The sequence below is a fragment of the Tursiops truncatus genome, chromosome 5, assembly GCF_011762595.2.
Source record: "Tursiops truncatus isolate mTurTru1 chromosome 5, mTurTru1.mat.Y, whole genome shotgun sequence".
Classification (NCBI taxonomy): Eukaryota; Metazoa; Chordata; class Mammalia; order Artiodactyla; family Delphinidae; genus Tursiops; species Tursiops truncatus.
Window position 1 is genome coordinate 95,841,726 of NC_047038.1, and position 19,819 is coordinate 95,861,544.

The 19,819-nt window shown below is 17.1% G+C and overlaps 1 protein-coding gene across 1 annotated transcript in view; it reads left to right on the forward strand.

The window, feature by feature from the left end:
• BMP3 (bone morphogenetic protein 3) overlaps positions 1 to 18,054 on the forward strand; it is a 34,047-nt gene extending 15,993 nt beyond the window's left edge. Inside the window, exon 4 of the mRNA XM_033856419.2 lies at positions 14,173 to 18,054. Within this exon, the coding sequence (XP_033712310.2) occupies positions 14,173 to 14,364 (192 nt within the window). The 3' untranslated portion in view covers positions 14,365 to 18,054. The remainder of the gene's footprint in view (positions 1 to 14,172) is intronic.
• Positions 18,055 to 19,819: the final 1,765 nt, after the last annotated feature.

Sequence of the window (19,819 nt, forward strand, 5' to 3'; positions counted from 1 at the left end):
AAAAAAAAAAAAAAAAAAAAAAAAAAAAAAAAAAAAAAAAAAAAAAAAAAAAAAAAAAAAAAAAAAAAAAAAAAAAAAAAAAAAAAAAAAAAAAAAAAAAAAAAAAAAAAAAAAAAAAAAAAAAAAAAAAAAAAAAAAAAAAAAAAAAAAAAAAAAAAAAAAAAAAAAAAAAAAAAAAAAAAAAAAAAAAAAAAAAAAAAAAAAAAAAAAAAAAAAAAAAAAAAAAAAAAAAAAAAAAAAAAAAAAAAAAAAAAAAAAAAAAAAAAAAAAAAAAAAAAAAAAAAAAAAAAAAAAAAAAAAAAAAAAAAAAAAAAAAAAAAAAAAAAAAAAAAAAAAAAAAAAAAAAAAAAAAAAAAAAAAAAAAAAAAAAAAAAAAAAAAAAAAAAAAAAAAAAAAAAAAAAAAAAAAAAAAAAAAAAAAAAAAAAAAAAAAAAAAAAAAAAAAAAAAAAAAAAAAAAAAAAAAAAAAAAAAAAAAAAAAAAAAAAAAAAAAAAAAAAAAAAAAAAAAAAAAAAAAAAAAAAAAAAAAAAAAAAAAAAAAAAAAAAAAAAAAAAAAAAAAAAAAAAAAAAAAAAAAAAAAAAAAAAAAAAAAAAAAAAAAAAAAAAAAAAAAAAAAAAAAAAAAAAAAAAAAAAAAAAAAAAAAAAAAAAAAAAAAAAAAAAAAAAAAAAAAAAAAAAAAAAAAAAAAAAAAAAAAAAAAAAAAAAAAAAAAAAAAAAAAAAAAAAAAAAAAAAAAAAAAAAAAAAAAAAAAAAAAAAAAAAAAAAAAAAAAAAAAAAAAAAAAAAAAAAAAAAAAAAAAAAAAAAAAAAAAAAAAAAAAAAAAAAAAAAAAAAAAAAAAAAAAAAAAAAAAAAAAAAAAAAAAAAAAAAAAAAAAAAAAAAAAAAAAAAAAAAAAAAAAAAAAAAAAAAAAAAAAAAAAAAAAAAAAAAAAAAAAAAAAAAAAAAAAAAAAAAAAAAAAAAAAAAAAAAAAAAAAAAAAAAAAAAAAAAAAAAAAAAAAAAAAAAAAAAAAAAAAAAAAAAAAAAAAAAAAAAAAAAAAAAAAAAAAAAAAAAAAAAAAAAAAAAAAAAAAAAAAAAAAAAAAAAAAAAAAAAAAAAAAAAAAAAAAAAAAAAAAAAAAAAAAAAAAAAAAAAAAAAAAAAAAAAAAAAAAAAAAAAAAAAAAAAAAAAAAAAAAAAAAAAAAAAAAAAAAAAAAAAAAAAAAAAAAAAAAAAAAAAAAAAAAAAAAAAAAAAAAAAAAAAAAAAAAAAAAAAAAAAAAAAAAAAAAAAAAAAAAAAAAAAAAAAAAAAAAAAAAAAAAAAAAAAAAAAAAAAAAAAAAAAAAAAAAAAAAAAAAAAAAAAAAAAAAAAAAAAAAAAAAAAAAAAAAAAAAAAAAAAAAAAAAAAAAAAAAAAAAAAAAAAAAAAAAAAAAAAAAAAAAAAAAAAAAAAAAAAAAAAAAAAAAAAAAAAAAAAAAAAAAAAAAAAAAAAAAAAAAAAAAAAAAAAAAAAAAAAAAAAAAAAAAAAAAAAAAAAAAAAAAAAAAAAAAAAAAAAAAAAAAAAAAAAAAAAAAAAAAAAAAAAAAAAAAAAAAAAAAAAAAAAAAAAAAAAAAAAAAAAAAAAAAAAAAAAAAAAAAAAAAAAAAAAAAAAAAAAAAAAAAAAAAAAAAAAAAAAAAAAAAAAAAAAAAAAAAAAAAAAAAAAAAAAAAAAAAAAAAAAAAAAAAAAAAAAAAAAAAAAAAAAAAAAAAAAAAAAAAAAAAAAAAAAAAAAAAAAAAAAAAAAAAAAAAAAAAAAAAAAAAAAAAAAAAAAAAAAAAAAAAAAAAAAAAAAAAAAAAAAAAAAAAAAAAAAAAAAAAAAAAAAAAAAAAAAAAAAAAAAAAAAAAAAAAAAAAAAAAAAAAAAAAAAAAAAAAAAAAAAAAAAAAAAAAAAAAAAAAAAAAAAAAAAAAAAAAAAAAAAAAAAAAAAAAAAAAAAAAAAAAAAAAAAAAAAAAAAAAAAAAAAAAAAAAAAAAAAAAAAAAGAAAAAAAAAAAAAAAAAAAAAAAAAAAAAAAAAAAAAAAAAAAAAAAAAAAAAAAAAAAAAAAAAAAAAAAAAAAAAAAAAAAAAAAAAAAAAAAAAAAAAAAAAAAAAAAAAAAAAAAAAAAAAAAAAAAAAAAAAAAAAAAAAAAAAAAAAAAAAAAAAAAAAAAAAAAAAAAAAAAAAAAAAAAAAAAAAAAAAAAAAAAAAAAAAAAAAAAAAAAAAAAAAAAAAAAAAAAAAAAAAAAAAAAAAAAAAAAAAAAAAAAAAAAAAAAAAAAAAAAAAAAAAAAAAAAAAAAAAAAAAAAAAAAAAAAAAAAAAAAAAAAAAAAAAAAAAAAAAAAAAAAAAAAAAAAAAAAAAAAAAAAAAAAAAAAAAAAAAAAAAAAAAAAAAAAAAAAAAAAAAAAAAAAAAAAAAAAAAAAAAAAAAAAAAAAAAAAAAAAAAAAAAAAAAAAAAAAAAAAAAAAAAAAAAAAAAAAAAAAAAAAAAAAAAAAAAAAAAAAAAAAAAAAAAAAAAAAAAAAAAAAAAAAAAAAAAAAAAAAAAAAAAAAAAAAAAAAAAAAAAAAAAAAAAAAAAAAAAAAAAAAAAAAAAAAAAAAAAAAAAAAAAAAAAAAAAAAAAAAAAAAAAAAAAAAAAAAAAAAAAAAAAAAAAAAAAAAAAAAAAAAAAAAAAAAAAAAAAAAAAAAAAAAAAAAAAAAAAAAAAAAAAAAAAAAAAAAAAAAAAAAAAAAAAAAAAAAAAAAAAAAAAAAAAAAAAAAAAAAAAAAAAAAAAAAAAAAAAAAAAAAAAAAAAAAAAAAAAAAAAAAAAAAAAAAAAAAAAAAAAAAAAAAAAAAAAAAAAAAAAAAAAAAAAAAAAAAAAAAAAAAAAAAAAAAAAAAAAAAAAAAAAAAAAAAAAAAAAAAAAAAAAAAAAAAAAAAAAAAAAAAAAAAAAAAAAAAAAAAAAAAAAAAAAAAAAAAAAAAAAAAAAAAAAAAAAAAAAAAAAAAAAAAAAAAAAAAAAAAAAAAAAAAAAAAAAAAAAAAAAAAAAAAAAAAAAAAAAAAAAAAAAAAAAAAAAAAAAAAAAAAAAAAAAAAAAAAAAAAAAAAAAAAAAAAAAAAAAAAAAAAAAAAAAAAAAAAAAAAAAAAAAAAAAAAAAAAAAAAAAAAAAAAAAAAAAAAAAAAAAAAAAAAAAAAAAAAAAAAAAAAAAAAAAAAAAAAAAAAAAAAAAAAAAAAAAAAAAAAAAAAAAAAAAAAAAAAAAAAAAAAAAAAAAAAAAAAAAAAAAAAAAAAAAAAAAAAAAAAAAAAAAAAAAAAAAAAAAAAAAAAAAAAAAAAAAAAAAAAAAAAAAAAAAAAAAAAAAAAAAAAAAAAAAAAAAAAAAAAAAAAAAAAAAAAAAAAAAAAAAAAAAAAAAAAAAAAAAAAAAAAAAAAAAAAAAAAAAAAAAAAAAAAAAAAAAAAAAAAAAAAAAAAAAAAAAAAAAAAAAAAAAAAAAAAAAAAAAAAAAAAAAAAAAAAAAAAAAAAAAAAAAAAAAAAAAAAAAAAAAAAAAAAAAAAAAAAAAAAAAAAAAAAAAAAAAAAAAAAAAAAAAAAAAAAAAAAAAAAAAAAAAAAAAAAAAAAAAAAAAAAAAAAAAAAAAAAAAAAAAAAAAAAAAAAAAAAAAAAAAAAAAAAAAAAAAAAAAAAAAAAAAAAAAAAAAAAAAAAAAAAAAAAAAAAAAAAAAAAAAAAAAAAAAAAAAAAAAAAAAAAAAAAAAAAAAAAAAAAAAAAAAAAAAAAAAAAAAAAAAAAAAAAAAAAAAAAAAAAAAAAAAAAAAAAAAAAAAAAAAAAAAAAAAAAAAAAAAAAAAAAAAAAAAAAAAAAAAAAAAAAAAAAAAAAAAAAAAAAAAAAAAAAAAAAAAATAAAAAAAAAAAAAAAAAAAAAAAAAAAAAAAAAAAAAAAAAAAAAAAAAAAAAAAAAAAAAAAAAAAAAAAAAAAAAAAAAAAAAAAAAAAAAAAAAAAAAAAAAAAAAAAAAAAAAAAAAAAAAAAAAAAAAAAAAAAAAAAAAAAAAAAAAAAAAAAAAAAAAAAAAAAAAAAAAAAAAAAAAAAAAAAAAAAAAAAAAAAAAAAAAAAAAAAAAAAAAAAAAAAAAAAAAAAAAAAAAAAAAAAAAAAAAAAAAAAAAAAAAAAAAAAAAAAAAAAAAAAAAAAAAAAAAAAAAAAAAAAAAAAAAAAAAAAAAAAAAAAAAAAAAAAAAAAAAAAAAAAAAAAAAAAAAAAAAAAAAAAAAAAAAAAAAAAAAAAAAAAAAAAAAAAAAAAAAAAAAAAAAAAAAAAAAAAAAAAAAAAAAAAAAAAAAAAAAAAAATAAAAAAAAAAAAAAAAAAAAAAAAAAAAAAAAAAAAAAAAAAAAAAAAAAAAAAAAAAAAAAAAAAAAAAAAAAAAAAAAAAAAAAAAAAAAAAAAAAAAAAAAAAAAAAAAAAAAAAAAAAAAAAAAAAAAAAAAAAAAAAAAAAAAAAAAAAAAAAAAAAAAAAAAAAAAAAAAAAAAAAAAAAAAAAAAAAAAAAAAAAAAAAAAAAAAAAAAAAAAAAAAAAAAAAAAAAAAAAAAAAAAAAAAAAAAAAAAAAAAAAAAAAAAAAAAAAAAAAAAAAAAAAAAAAAAAAAAAAAAAAAAAAAAAAAAAAAAAAAAAAAAAAAAAAAAAAAAAAAAAAAAAAAAAAAAAAAAAAAAAAAAAAAAAAAAAAAAAAAAAAAAAAAAAAAAAAAAAAAAAAAAAAAAAAAAAAAAAAAAAAAAAAAAAAAAAAAAAAAAAAAAAAAAAAAAAAAAAAAAAAAAAAAAAAAAAAAAAAAAAAAAAAAAAAAAAAAAAAAAAAAAAAAAAAAAAAAAAAAAAAATAAAAAAAAAAAAAAAAAAAAAAAAAAAAAAAAAAAAAAAAAAAAAAAAAAAAAAAAAAAAAAAAAAAAAAAAAAAAAAAAAAAAAAAAAAAAAAAAAAAAAAAAAAAAAAAAAAAAAAAAAAAAAAAAAAAAAAAAAAAAAAAAAAAAAAAAAAAAAAAAAAAAAAAAAAAAAAAAAAAAAAAAAAAAAAAAAAAAAAAAAAAAAATAAAAAAAAAAAAAAAAAAAAAAAAAAAAAAAAAAAAAAAAAAAAAAAAAAAAAAAAAAAAAAAAAAAAAAAAAAAAAAAAAAAAAAAAAAAAAAAAAAAAAAAAAAAAAAAAAAAAAAAAAAAAAAAAAAAAAAAAAAAAAAAAAAAAAAAAAAAAAAAAAAAAAAAAAAAAAAAAAAAAAAAAAAAAAAAAAAAAAAAAAAAAAAAAAAAAAAAAAAAAAAAAAAAAAAAAAAAAAAAAAAAAAAAAAAAAAAAAAAAAAAAAAAAAAAAAAAAAAAAAAAAAAAAAAAAAAAAAAAATAAAAAAAAAAAAAAAAAAAAAAAAAAAAAAAAAAAAAAAAAAAAAAAAAAAAAAAAAAAAAAAAAAAAAAAAAAAAAAAAAAAAAAAAAAAAAAAAAAAAAAAAAAAAAAAAAAAAAAAAAAATAAAAAAAAAAAAAAAAAAAAAAAAAAAAAAAAAAAAAAAAAAAAAAAAAAAAAAAAAAAAAAAAAAAAAAAAAAAAAAAAAAAAAAAAAAAAAAAAAAAAAAAAAAAAAAAAAAAAAAAAAAAAAAAAAAAAAAAAAAAAAAAAAAAAATAAAAAAAAAAAAAAAAAAAAAAAAAAAAAAAAAAAAAAAAAAAAAAAAAAAAAAAAAAAAAAAAAAAAAAAAAAAAAAAAAAAAAAAAAAAAAAAAAAAAAAAAAAAAAAAAAAAAAAAAAAAAAAAAAAAAAAAAAAAAAAAAAAAAAAAAAAAAAAAAAAAAAAAAAAAAAAAAAAAAAAAAAAAAAAAAAAAAAAAAAAAAAAAAAAAAAAAAAAAAAAAAAAAAAAAAAAAAAAAAAAAAAAAAAAAAAAAAAAAAAAAAAAAAAAAAAAAAAAAAAAAAAAAAAAAAAAAAAAAAAAAAAAAAAAAAAAAAAAAAAAAAAAAAAAAAAAAAAAAAAAAAAAAAAAAAAAAAAAAAAAAAAAAAAAAAAAAAAAAAAAAAAAAAAAAAAAAAAAAAAAAAAAAAAAAAAAAAAAAAAAAAAAAAAAAAAAAAAAAAAAAAAAAAAAAAAAAAAAAAAAAAAAAAAAAAAAAAAAAAAAAAAAAAAAAAAAAAAAAAAAAAAAAAAAAAAAAAAAAAAAAAAAAAAAAAAAAAAAAAAAAAAAAAAAAAAAAAAAAAAAAAAAAAAAAAAAAAAAAAAAAAAAAAAAAAAAAAAAAAAAAAAAAAAAAAAAAAAAAAAAAAAAAAAAAAAAAAAAAAAAAAAAAAAAAAAAAAAAAAAAAAAAAAAAAAAAAAAAAAAAAAAAAAAAAAAAAAAAAAAAAAAAAAAAAAAAAAAAAAAAAAAAAAAAAAAAAAAAAAAAAAAAAAAAAAAAAAAAAAAAAAAAAAAAAAAAAAAAAAAAAAAAAAAAAAAAAAAAAAAAAAAAAAAAAAAAAAAAAAAAAAAAAAAAAAAAAAAAAAAAAAAAATAAAAAAAAAAAAAAAAAAAAAAAAAAAAAAAAAAAAAAAAAAAAAAAAAAAAAAAAAAAAAAAAAAAAAAAAAAAAAAAAAAAAAAAAAAAAAAAAAAAAAAAAAAAAAAAAAAAAAAAAAAAAAAAAAAAAAAAAAAAAAAAAAAAAAAAAAAAAAAAAAAAAAAAAAAAAAAAAAAAAAAAAAAAAAAAAAAAAAAAAAAAAAAAAAAAAAAAAAAAAAAAAAAAAAAAAAAAAAAAAAAAAAAAAAAAAAAAAAAAAAAAAAAAAAAAAAAAAAAAAAAAAAAATAAAAAAAAAAAAAAAAAAAAAAAAAAAAAAAAAAAAAAAAAAAAAAAAAAAAAAAAAAAAAAAAAAAAAAAAAAAAAAAAAAAAAAAAAAAAAAAAAAAAAAAAAAAAAAAAAAAAAAAAAAAAAAAAAAAAAAAAAAAAAAAAAAAAAAAAAAAAAAAAAAAAAAAAAAAAAAAAAAAAAAAAAAAAAAAAAAAAAAAAAAAAAAAAAAAAAAAAAAAAAAAAAAAAAAAAAAAAAAAAAAAAAAAAAAAAAAAAAAAAAAAAAAAAAAAAAAAAAAAAAAAAAAAAAAAAAAAAAAAAAAAAAAAAAAAAAAAAAAAAAAAAAAAAAAAAAAAAAAAAAAAAAAAAAAAAAAAAAAAAAAAAAAAAAAAAAAAAAAAAAAAAAAAAAAAAAAAAAAAAAAAAAAAAAAAAAAAAAAAAAAAAAAAAAAAAAAAAAAAAAAAAAAAAAAAAAAAAAAAAAAAAAAAAAAAAAAAAAAAAAAAAAAAAAAAAAAAAAAAAAAAAAAAAAAAAAAAAAAAAAAAAAAAAAAAAAAAAAAAAAAAAAAAAAAAAAAAAAAAAAAAAAAAAAAAAAAAAAAAAAAAAAAAAAAAAAAAAAAAAAAAAAAAAAAAAAAAAAAAAAAAAAAAAAAAAAAAAAAAAAATAAAAAAAAAAAAAAAAAAAAAAAAAAAAAAAAAAAAAAAAAAAAAAAAAAAAAAAAAAAAAAAAAAAAAAAAAAAAAAAAAAAAAAAAAAAAAAAAAAAAAAAAAAAAAAAAAAAAAAAAAAAAAAAAAAAAAAAAAAAAAAAAAAAAAAAAAAAAAAAAAAAAAAAAAAAAAAAAAAAAAAAAAAAAAAAAAAAAAAAAAAAAAAAAAAAAAAAAAAAAAAAAAAAAAAAAAAAAAAAAAAAAAAAAAAAAAAAAAAAAAAAAAAAAAAAAAAAAAAAAAAAAAAAAAAAAAAAAAAAAAAAAAAAAAAAAAAAAAAAAAAAAAAAAAAAAAAAAAAAAAAAAAAAAAAAAAAAAAAAAAAAAAAAAAAAAAAAAAAAAAAAAAAAAAAAAAAAAAAAAAAAAAAAAAAAAAAAAAAAAAAAAAAAAAAAAAAAAAAAAAAAAAAAAAAAAAAAAAAAAAAAAAAAAAAAAAAAAAAAAAAAAAAAAAAAAAAAAAAAAAAAAAAAAAAAAAAAAAAAAAAAAAAAAAAAAAAAAAAAAAAAAAAAAAAAAAAAAAAAAAAAAAAAAAAAAAAAAAAAAAAAAAAAAAAAAAAAAAAAAAAAAAAAAAAAAAAAAAAAAAAAAAAAAAAAAAAAAAAAAAAAAAAAAAAAAAAAAAAAAAAAAAAAAAAAAAAAAAAAAAAAAAAAAAAAAAAAAAAAAAAAAAAAAAAAAAAAAAAAAAAAAAAAAAAAAAAAAAAAAAAAAAAAAAAAAAAAAAAAAAAAAAAAAAAAAAAAAAAAAAAAAAAAAAAAAAAAAAAAAAAAAAAAAAAAAAAAAAAAAAAAAAAAAAAAAAAAAAAAAAAAAAAAAAAAAAAAAAAAAAAAAAAAAAAAAAAAAAAAAAAAAAAAAAAAAAAAAAAAAAAAAAAAAAAAAAAAAAAAAAAAAAAAAAAAAAAAAAAAAAAAAAAAAAAAAAAAAAAAAAAAATAAAAAAAAAAAAAAAAAAAAAAAAAAAAAAAAAAAAAAAAAAAAAAAAAAAAAAAAAAAAAAAAAAAAAAAAAAAAAAAAAAAAAAAAAAAAAAAAAAAAAAAAAAAAAAAAAAAAAAAAAAAAAAAAAAAAAAAAAAAAAAAAAAAAAAAAAAAAAAAAAAAAAAAAAAAAAAAAAAAAAAAAAAAAAAAAAAAAAAAAAAAAAAAAAAAAAAAAAAAAAAAAAAAAAAAAAAAAAAAAAAAAAAAAAAAAAAAAAAAAAAAAAAAAAAAAAAAAAAAAAAAAAAAAAAAAAAAAAAAAAAAAAAAAAAAAAAAAAAAAAAAAAAAAAAAAAAAAAAAAAAAAAAAAAAAAAAAAAAAAAAAAAAAAAAAAAAAAAAAAAAAAAAAAAAAAAAAAAAAAAAAAAAAAAAAAAAAAAAAAAAAAAAAAAAAAAAAAAAAAAAAAAAAAAAAAAAAAAAAAAAAAAAAAAAAAAAAAAAAAAAAAAAAAAAAAAAAAAAAAAAAAAAAAAAAAAAAAAAAAAAAAAAAAAAAAAAAAAAAAAAAAAAAAAAAAAAAAAAAAAAAAAAAAAAAAAAAAAAAAAAAAAAAAAAAAAAAAAAAAAAAAAAAAAAAAAAAAAAAAAAAAAAAAAAAAAAAAAAAAAAAAAAAAAAAAAAAAAAAAAAAAAAAAAAAAAAAAAAAAAAAAAAAAAAAAAAAAAAAAAAAAAAAAAAAAAAAAAAAAAAAAAAAAAAAAAAAAAAAAAAAAAAAAAAAAAAAAAAAAAAAAAAAAAAAAAAAAAAAAAAAAAAAAAAAAAAAAAAAAAAAAAAAAAAAAAAAAAAAAAAAAAAAAAAAAAAAAAAAAAAATAAAAAAAAAAAAAAAAAAAAAAAAAAAAAAAAAAAAAAAAAAAAAAAAAAAAAAAAAAAAAAAAAAAAAAAAAAAAAAAAAAAAAAAAAAAAAAAAAAAAAAAAAAAAAAAAAAAAAAAAAAAAAAAAAAAAAAAAAAAAAAAAAAAAAAAAAAAAAAAAAAAAAAAAAAAAAAAAAAAAAAAAAAAAAAAAAAAAAAAAAAAAAAAAAAAAAAAAAAAAAAAAAAAAAAAAAAAAAAAAAAAAAAAAAAAAAAAAAAAAAAAAAAAAAAAAAAAAAAAAAAAAAAAAAAAAAAAAAAAAAAAAAAAAAAAAAAAAAAAAAAAAAAAAAAAAAAAAAAAAAAAAAAAAAAAAAAAAAAAAAAAAAAAAAAAAAAAAAAAAAAAAAAAAAAAAAAAAAAAAAAAAAAAAAAAAAAAAAAAAAAAAAAAAAAAAAAAAAAAAAAAAAAAAAAAAAAAAAAAAAAAAAAAAAAAAAAAAAAAAAAAAAAAAAAAAAAAAAAAAAAAAAAAAAAAAAAAAAAAAAAAAAAAAAAAAAAAAAAAAAAAAAAAAAAAAAAAAAAAAAAAAAAAAAAAAAAAAAAAAAAAAAAAAAAAAAAAAAAAAAAAAAAAAAAAAAAAAAAAAAAAAAAAAAAAAAAAAAAAAAAAAAAAAAAAAAAAAAAAAAAAAAAAAAAAAAAAAAAAAAAAAAAAAAAAAAAAAAAAAAAAAAAAAAAAAAAAAAAAAAAAAAAAAAAAAAAAAAAAAAAAAAAAAAAAAAAAAAAAAAAATAAAAAAAAAAAAAAAAAAAAAAAAAAAAAAAAAAAAAAAAAAAAAAAAAAAAAAAAAAAAAAAATAAAAAAAAAAAAAAAAAAAAAAAAAAAAAAAAAAAAAAAAAAAAAAAAAAAAAAAAAAAAAAAAAAAAAAAAAAAAAAAAAAAAAAAAAAAAAAAAAAAAAAAAAAAAAAAAAAAAAAAAAAAAAAAAAAAAAAAAAAAAAAAAAAAAAAAAAAAAAAAAAAAAAAAAAAAAAAAAAAAAAAAAAAAAAAAAAAAAAAAAAAAAAAAAAAAAAAAAAAAAAAAAAAAAAAAAAAAAAAAAAAAAAAAAAAAAAAAAAAAAAAAAAAAAAAAAAAAAAAAAAAAAAAAAAAAAAAAAAAAAAAAAAAAAAAAAAAAAAAAAAAAAAAAAAAAAAAAAAAAAAAAAAAAAAAAAAAAAAAAAAAAAAAAAAAAAAAAAAAAAAAAAAAAAAAAAAAAAAAAAAAAAAAAAAAAAAAATAAAAAAAAAAAAAAAAAAAAAAAAAAAAAAAAAAAAAAAAAAAAAAAAAAAAAAAAAAAAAAAAAAAAAAAAAAAAAAAAAAAAAAAAAAAAAAAAAAAAAAAAAAAAAAAAAAAAAAAAAAAAAAAAAAAAAAAAAAAAAAAAAAAAAAAAAAAAATAAAAATATAGTCTGAGCAACAGAGGAAAACAAGGTCTCTGACCAGATCAGTACAAACACATGTGGAATAAGTGAGGTGCCAAAGAACTTTCAGACTGTAGATATACATTTTGCCCCAGAGAAAATTTCTCCCAGGCCAGACTCCTCTGCTGGCCCTCCTTCCTTCTGGCCTCCTGAGTGAGAGCCTGCTCTCTAGAGCGGGTTCTTTGTCTGCAAAAGTTGACAACCTGTCTGTAATTCAGAACAGCTGTGTTCTGCCTTTCCCAAATTCCAGGCTTTGCCCTTTCACTGATTCCAATTAGATAGTTTCTGGGCTATCACACCCATGTGGGCTGGAAGAGTGTGGAGCAAAACCCCATGGCCTGAGTCAGGAATGAAGGCTTGGAGCTGATGACATACTCTCCCCTGCTAACGCATTTGTAATCAAATTCAACTCGAGGACATCATCCACAGCTTGGCAGGTGCGGGCCTGACCACTGCAGATTTCATTCACAGACACGGCAGCTTGAATTTTTCTGATTTCTAGCCCCTACAGCCAATCTGTCCTCCCAGGGAGAGAGACCCCTGGCGTTCTGCCATGAGATGAGAAATACCCATGTAGCTTTAGCCAAGCCGTATGCTTTTGCCTCCCCTCACCACCATAAAAGAGATGGAAAACAGAGATTTCAGATGAAAATGATTGAGCCATTGTTGCTGACAGAGGTCCAAGGGAACCAGCAAGGATTGGAGGAGTGAAGGACTTTTTTCATGGAATGGTGCTAAGGCTGGGAATAGCAAAGACACAGAATTAGGGAGCAAGGAAGCTAAACACTTTGAACCAAGCACCCTATATAAAGAAGAAATTCACATGGATGAGGTCAAAATGATGTGCCCTCAATTAATTTCCTGAGGTTTCCAGTTCCAATCTCTGATCATGAAGATGAACTCTAAAAATCCTAAATCTTGATGTACCGAGTTACCTAAGCAAAAAAAAAAAAAAAAAAAAAAAAATGACCTAAACAGATGTCAATGTCATGTTTCACCTTCAATAAAAAGGGAGACTGGGGAGAAAAACAACACAGGTTTGCATTTGCCATCACTAGGTTTCTTAAGCTACGTAAAGAGGGTCCTGAGAAATGTAATCGGAGCTCAAAAACAAACAAAAATGATAAACTGGCAAATGCTCCACACTAGCAAATGACCGCATGGATCTTTTGTGCATGATATAATTATTCCTGGTCACGGCAGCTTGATCAGAGAACTTCACAGTGAGAAAAAAGGGGACAACTCCCTCGAAAACTGAGAGGTTGCTGATAAGACACACCAGCAGGGAATCAAGGGCTTGCACCTGGATTCCAGTGAGCCCACCAGAGACAGCTCATAGTTTCTGAATCTATCATTTGTGAGTTAGAGCTTAAAAAAAAAAAAAAAAAAGACAGGAATTTTCCTAGGGAACACCCATGAATATTTTCCATATCTGCGCCAGGTCATTTGCTCAGAACCTTTCATTTTTGTTGATGGGAATTATTTCCACAGAAATAGGTACAGTGGAGGGTATGTTATTATTTATAAGTATTTCATCCATTTGGCAAGTATTATTTCAGTGCCTAGAAAGCCTGCTCTGCTTCAGGCACTGAGGACCAGCCATGCACAGCAGGATTTATGGATCAAGTCCTCGTCTACTTAAATAGATCTACTTTATATGAAAATTAAATAGTATAGGAGTCAGTAAAACATTAACAATAACAGAATATTGTCATAAAATCTATGGTTTTTAAAAAATCCTTTGGGGCATTATCATATGCTGTTTGGATGATTGAATCTTAAAAATGAATTAATAGAGAAAAGTGTAGCTGCAAAAGTTTTCTTTAGAAATCACCAATACTAATGAAATAGCAAACAGTGGCCATTGAGCCCTGTTGTACAATATGGATTGCAGTTTGTCAGTTACACAGATAGTATTGTTGCCACAGGGCACATGATATGCAAAATAGAGCAACATAGACTTCTTATCCTTAAGGAGAGAGAACACCTTTCTTTGCAATGCTACTTAATTGTAAGTTAACTACTCTTCTTAACATACACTTAAAATATCTAGGAAGAAAGAGTAAATAAGGCAGCTGGCCATCATCAGACTAATTTTAAAATAATTTATGCCTGTTAGCAATAATGTTGAAGTCTAATGTATGGATAATTTTTTTCACTAAGACTGAAAGATGAGATGAGACAAATCAGATTTGCCCTTTTTCTGCCCCCCTCCCCCCACTCCTATTTTTTTTTTACACTGTGCCAGCTTTCTATATTATTTGCTTCTTCCTTGGCTTGTATATACCCTTAATCTTTTAACTTGTTGCAGTTTCCCATACTGGGAGTTTTAGGTGTGTGAAATTAGAATACCAATTAATTCACTGGGGGCAGAGGTGCCTCTGAAACATGGCTCAAAATCTTGACATTAGAAAACCAGAGTTTTGGCCTACATTCCACACCTGAATTGACACATGATCCCTGGCAAGTTACCAAATTCCTGTTTTTAAATTTGTTTGAAACAAAACTGGTTTCATCTGCTTAAAAGAGACATTGGGGAGAACTAATGTTGAAAATTGTGGCACCGCTCATGAAGAAGTTCTTACCACTCTGGCAATACCTAAGCATTCTGGGCTTGGAAGAGTGACCAGTCTTCAATGCTTAGCAGAGCTGGATGATACTCTCTAGATAAAACCACATGTCTCCCGTGGACGTTAATGATTCCATTTGGCATTTCTGGGGAACAGCTTTTACCCAGGTTTCTTTGGTCAAACTTCTGACAGCCATGGGATAACCTCAGGCCCTCTAGATTATTCCCTGAGGATATGCCCCAGACTTAGAAGACGCTACAACCTTTAAGTCTGAACCCATTGAGCAACAGTGACCCCCAGTGGCCAATTGTGTAATCACCATCAATTCATCCTGGTGGTAATCATTAAACAAAGTATAACAAAGTATAAATTTGTTTATACATTTGCAAAATGTATCTGTATTTTGTATATGTATTTGTATATAAATTTGCAAAACAAAGTATAAATTTCGCTATAGCAGTGGCAAAAATATCTATGTTAAATAGGTTCTTGTTAAGGGTTCTTTATGATTAGCATAGGATCAAGATCAAATTGTTTCCGTTGCAAACCTGTTATACAGAACAACCTAGGGTGTATTAATTCTCTGGGGAGTAAGTCATTTTTAATTAAACAATTCTTGCTTTAAAAACTGGATTAAAATCCTCACTCTACATGTCTACATGACTTTAGACATGTCGTTTAAGCTTTCTGAGTCTATGTCTCTACCTGTAAAATGTACGAGGTGGCTGTTTTGTTGTAAGGATTAGAAATATTACACAGAACATGCCTGGCACTGAGCCGGCACTTAGTAAATGACAAATCACCGTTTTCGTGATGGTGATATTGGAGGTTGGGTTGAATGTGTAACGATGCCAGGGCTTTAGTAAGCTGTTGAAACAGATTCATAATATATACATTTTAGTGATGAGGGCTGGAGAGCGGAAAAGCAGTTCCACCTAACTGGTGTTCTCTCTTTTCTTTTCCAGTCTTTGAAGCCATCAAATCATGCTACCATCCAGAGTATAGTGAGAGCTGTGGGCGTCGTTCCTGGGATTCCTGAGCCTTGCTGTGTGCCAGAAAAGATGTCCTCACTCAGCATCTTATTCTTTGATGAAAATAAGAATGTGGTACTTAAGGTATATCCAAACATGACGGTAGAGTCTTGCGCTTGCAGATAACCCAGCAAAGAACTCATCTGAATGCTTAATTCAATCATTAGTTTATTTTTATGGACTTTTTTTTTTTTTTTTGCACTGCCGATGCCTTTCATTTCAAAAGATTTTTTAATGGTCAAAAAAGAATGAGTAAATAGACTGATGATTTCCACCAGGGAGAACTGGACTGTATCTGTTTCTGAATGTAATTCAAAGCAAGATTTTAGAAAATATGGACATCTCTTTCTTTAAAAAAAAAAAAATCACGCAAGACAAGTGAGCAAACTGTTTTTAGAACTATTAGAGAACAAACTGATTTATTTTTGTAATGGGCTTTGAAAATAGATTGGAAAAACCCAATAGCTTATCATTGATCTCTGCTCATAGAGAATAGAATCATTTCATATCTTAAAGTAGGCTTATTGCCTTAGATTCCTGAGCAATACATCAAGTGCTAAATAATCCTATCAGCTCTGATGTTTGTCTTAAAATTTGTGGAGACTAGTTTACCTGTGTTTGTCTCTACAGGTCATTGTGTGACTAGCTGAGTGCAGAGTGTGTGCTCTGTGTAGATGGATGTGAGCACATTGCCAGGGGCCTGTGCCCTCTTTAGGAAGGTTTGCTTAACATGGCTTTATAATTCAGTCTGCACAGGATTCTTGTTTTGTTTCATTTCATGTTCTGGCAAGTTCCATTCAGTTACGAGAACTTTACCAAAAAGAATAGACTGATCCAAAAGCATATGCAGAGAGTTACCACTTGGCTCAGCCATTTATTTGGAAATACTGATGTTTTCATTTCATGGCCTCCCCGGAAAGGGAACCAGCAACCCAATTTTCAAAAACCCAGACGTAATTCTTCTTCCATATCTATTTTCCATGAGTGCTTTCATTTGTTCTTTAAAATGGAACTTAAAACTTCAGTTAAATGTTTAATTCTCTTGATATGCCTTTACTTCCTATGAAGTAATCAATAGATACCGAGGCTCAGAAGTGAAGGGAATATTGGAGATTTCTTTAAGTGACCAATCTAATCACAATCACACGTTTAATATCGTTGTTCAGCCACATCCAGGTCCAGGCACTTTTTCACGTGGATCAAGGCCTTTGGCTCAGACGGGGAATCTACATTTTAGCAAAACTCACTGAAAATTATCCAACAAGAATGGGAGTCAAATATAGACACTTCTTGGTGTTTTCCCATTTCTATTTGTCATAAATATCTCCTCTTACACTTTTGCCTTCAAGAAATTGTTTCAAAAATCTTTTCCTCACTATATTTATGTGTGTGACAGAAATGTTGTCAGACCATGGATTGTTGCTGATATTCTATCTGTGGTTAATCCTTATTTCAGTTCAGTCTGACCTGAATAGAGTCCACTAAGCCATTTCAGAGGCTGTGAAGTATCAGAAGACACGGGGTTTTGTTCTGTCCCTGCCTATAGCTATCTATGGTGGTTCATAACTTAATAATACTAATTGAGCATCTACTTTCTGAAAGACACCTGTTAACTTCAGTGTCTTCACTGGTAAAATAAAGAGGCTGACTAGTTGAGCTGGAAGTTCCTTCTGCTACCGAAAGCTTGGGTTTACAATACAGTACTCGCTAGGTCACACACATCTTCCTTGAATGGATGGTAGCAATAGAGCTTAAAAACACTGCAAATATAGCTATTCATAAACCAAAGGAAAAAACATCCTACTCTTTGGTGTTTATGAGTGAGTATGGCATCCTCCATGGTTTAAGTAGTATTTCTATCTTACTGGAAACCCATTAAAAAAGTGCCATGAAAAGAAGTTTTTGACACTTCTGGAGTGTGTGTTGACGCCATGAATGAGACACACCTGTTCTAAATAATGAATTAAGTCTTGGTGCCTGAGTTACTATGGTTTCTTCCAGTCATTTTCTGCTCTGGTAGCATAAAGTTAAAGATTCAAAATGAGACAAGGGATGAAATTATTTTTTACTAAATTTTGTCAAAAATTTGAAAGCAAAATTATGTAGTAGAAGTGAGGCAGTGTGTGGCTGCCCTATCCTGGTCATAGTGTCTTTCAATAAAGAAAACTTTTCTTTCATTGGCAGATTGAAATGAAATTCTTAATTTAGTTTTTTCTAGAAATGTATCAACCAAAACCTCTAGCAATGTCCAGTTGTACTTCTCAGCCTTTTTCTATCGTGATGTCTGTCTGTTACCTTTCTTCATTTAAACTGATGCCCACTTGTTACAGATTAAATCCTACAATGGCCAAAAAAAAAATTATCTAAATAATATTTTATTTTTAAGAACAATTGATATGACAAAATTACAACATAATGAAAGAGTTTGAGCAGTAGTTATTTCTCAGTGACCTTGTAACCATCATTTTCTACCGTATTGAGTAAATATTACAGTTTAAATGGGAAAATGTTTAGTCCCCCAAAGTAAAGGAAGATTACTTTTCAAGGGGTTGAAGTGGTTGAAATAAATGAGTTAATATTTTAATTAATAAAAATTTACATGAAATAGTTGGAAAATTGATTATTTCACAATTTGTTAGGTACTAGTATCTATATAGTTACTATATAAACTTTTTATAAATGTCTTGATATTAAAGTGGCATTAATGAGAAGGGAAATTATATTTATAATGCCATTTCCTAAATCATGCCTCTTTCTCTTCCAACCACCCTCCCACCCCCATTCCTACATATGAGACACACACACACAGTTAGTTAAAAATGAATTTTTTTTCAGTAACTGTTCTCTTGAATTCAAATTCAGGGACTGCTGATGTTGATATAGTATTTTCAAAGGTTTTTGTTGTAACCTGTGTAAGTAATATGCAGTTTACAGGATTTGGGGTTGTAGAATTTAAACTGGAAGATTGGACTCCCCAGATTTCAGGACTACAATATTCCAGATCAATTTTGACACTCACCTAGCTATATATTAACTGATGATCATTTATTCATTAAGCTAAGATTTTTTACTTTAACATTTCTGGAAAAAAAAACCCTTTTTGCCCATTTATTATTTTCATAGACAATCATATGTGTATAATACTATTATCAGTCTGGCTTATAAAAATTGTTTATATAATTACATTATTCAGTTTTAGTCTTTCACTTTTCTCTGTGCTAGCAAGTAAGAAATGCCTGAATATTGATTTGGTTGAATCAAGGCTGGGTTAAAAAATAGTTTTGCACACCTGATGTGTAAGATTAAATATGAGATTAAATACGATACCTTGGTTAAGTCTGACTTCTCTGTATATCTTTTTTCCCTTGAGAATTGTATTTTAATGTAGTTTATAGGTGCTTAAATGATCCCCTTTTCCTAAAAACCAAGCTTTCCCTTCGGCTTTCTACAGTAGTTTCTGTAAATGTTTTAGTTGAGAACTGAATGCTTGTACAGTCGATGGCAATTTTGAAAATATATATTATATATGTATATGGAAAAACTTTAAAGATGCTTTTAATTTATTTAATGACTATTGCCTTCCTATCTACAATGGTAATAATTTTCGTACTTAGATGGTGAGAAAAGGTTCTCTTTACTACAATTATTATGTGCAAAATGACATTTGGTTCTTCAGTACATTTGCTAAAGGGGCGTATTGCAGTGAAACTGTGAAGGATGCTTCACTACTGATGTGTAAGCTTTGCTGGCTTTGTATCACTTTCCTCCAGTAATGGAGAGCTTTTCACTATACAGTTTGGAAATAAAATTGCTTAACTGAACTCCTCCCCATTCTCCTCTACTTATCATTGGGAAAGACTACATTTTCAAAACTTGAAAAAGTTGAAAAACTGTGGTGCATTTGAAAAGAGATAAAGTTTGGGCACAGAGTTGAACATTTTCAAATGGTATCATGAATGGAGCATCATAACCTACAAACAACATAACATGAAATATAATTAACACTGTGAGACAATATTGAAATATACCCATAAGGAGAAAACTCTTATGTCTTCCAAACTTGAGAAACTCAATTTGAATTGTTTCATATTTTCCTTCTCTTTCTCTTTCTCTCTCTCTCTTTCTCTTTCTCTCTCCCTCTCTCGGCATTTCTTGTTTAACCACAAACTCCACTTAGAAAAATTTTTTCTGGATGCCTGCTATTTGACAATAACTTTATTTCATCTGTCATTGTTACCATGTCCTGTCCATTTTAGGATGATAAGCATCTAATTTAATTAATCGGATCATTGTGATGTAGTTCACCATTTTTGTTTAGCCTATACCTTTCTCTTTAAGAAGAAAAATGACCTGAGGTTAAGAAACAAAATATACTTTCATATTATTTTCACTCATTTAATCTATCTCTGTTACATTTATTCAGACTGTGTTGTTTAATTAAAAACCATAGCATTTTGTAACTACCAGGCACTCTGAAGATCACGTTGAACAAGTTCCTTAATCCCTCCATGCCTCACTTATCTAAAATAAACTTCTTGCCTTATAAGGTTGTTACAAGGTTTAAAGAGATTATACACATAAATTATGTTAGGGTTGTTACAAGGTTTAAAGAGATTATACACATAAATTATGTTGCCAAGCGCCTGAAGCAGAATAAAGATTTAGTTACTATCAATTATTATTATTATCTAATCCAGTCTTCTCATTTTTCAAATAAGGAAATGTAGACATGCTGTGGTTTACACCTATTTGGTTGTCTACTCATCATGCCCTCTTCTGAAAACTGGCTCCCACCAACAGACATGGGTTCCTTGACACTAACAAAGATGGGCATCTGACAATTCAGAGGGAGAAGAATGAATCTGGCGCAGGTAGAACACTGAGTCTTACAGAGTAAGGAGAATAGCTGCCTTGTTCCTGATGATATTCCTGTTTCTGATCCTGTCTCTCAGAAACTGCAGTTTCTGTCCTTGGATGACATGAGATATCCCTGCAAACTCAGTAACGGGCTAACTCTTACATAAGCAGGTTTGAGCCCCTGTCTAAATTGCAGCCAAAAGAATCTTGACTACACTGTATCGAGTTGTTGAGTATGCTCAGTGACATCTGACAAACTACTAGGAAAACTGGTATTAGGATCCTTCATAACATCATGAATGAGAGAGAGAGCATCATGAGAGAGCAATGTCTTTGAGGTCAAAAAAACTTTACATTAGAATCCTGGCACTGCCAGTTAATATCAGGGTGACATGTGCCCTTGAGGAATAATAACCAGGTCATCATGCCATCAGGGTGGCCAGTTCTGTGACTCATGAAGACTTCCAAAAGGGTCACTGCTGTAATTCATTGACTCAGTTCTCATGCCAGAGGAATTGCCTTGAAATACCTCTTAGGATAAGACTTTGTAGCTATCAGCAGAAGATATGGTGGAGGTAAGGGTTGAGAATAAGAACTCTGAGTACAAATCCATATCATCCTATAAATCACTTAGTACAGGCACACCTCAGAGACGGGGTAGGTTCCAGAGTACCACGATAAAGCAAATACTGCAATAAAGTGAGTCATACAAATTTTTTGGCGT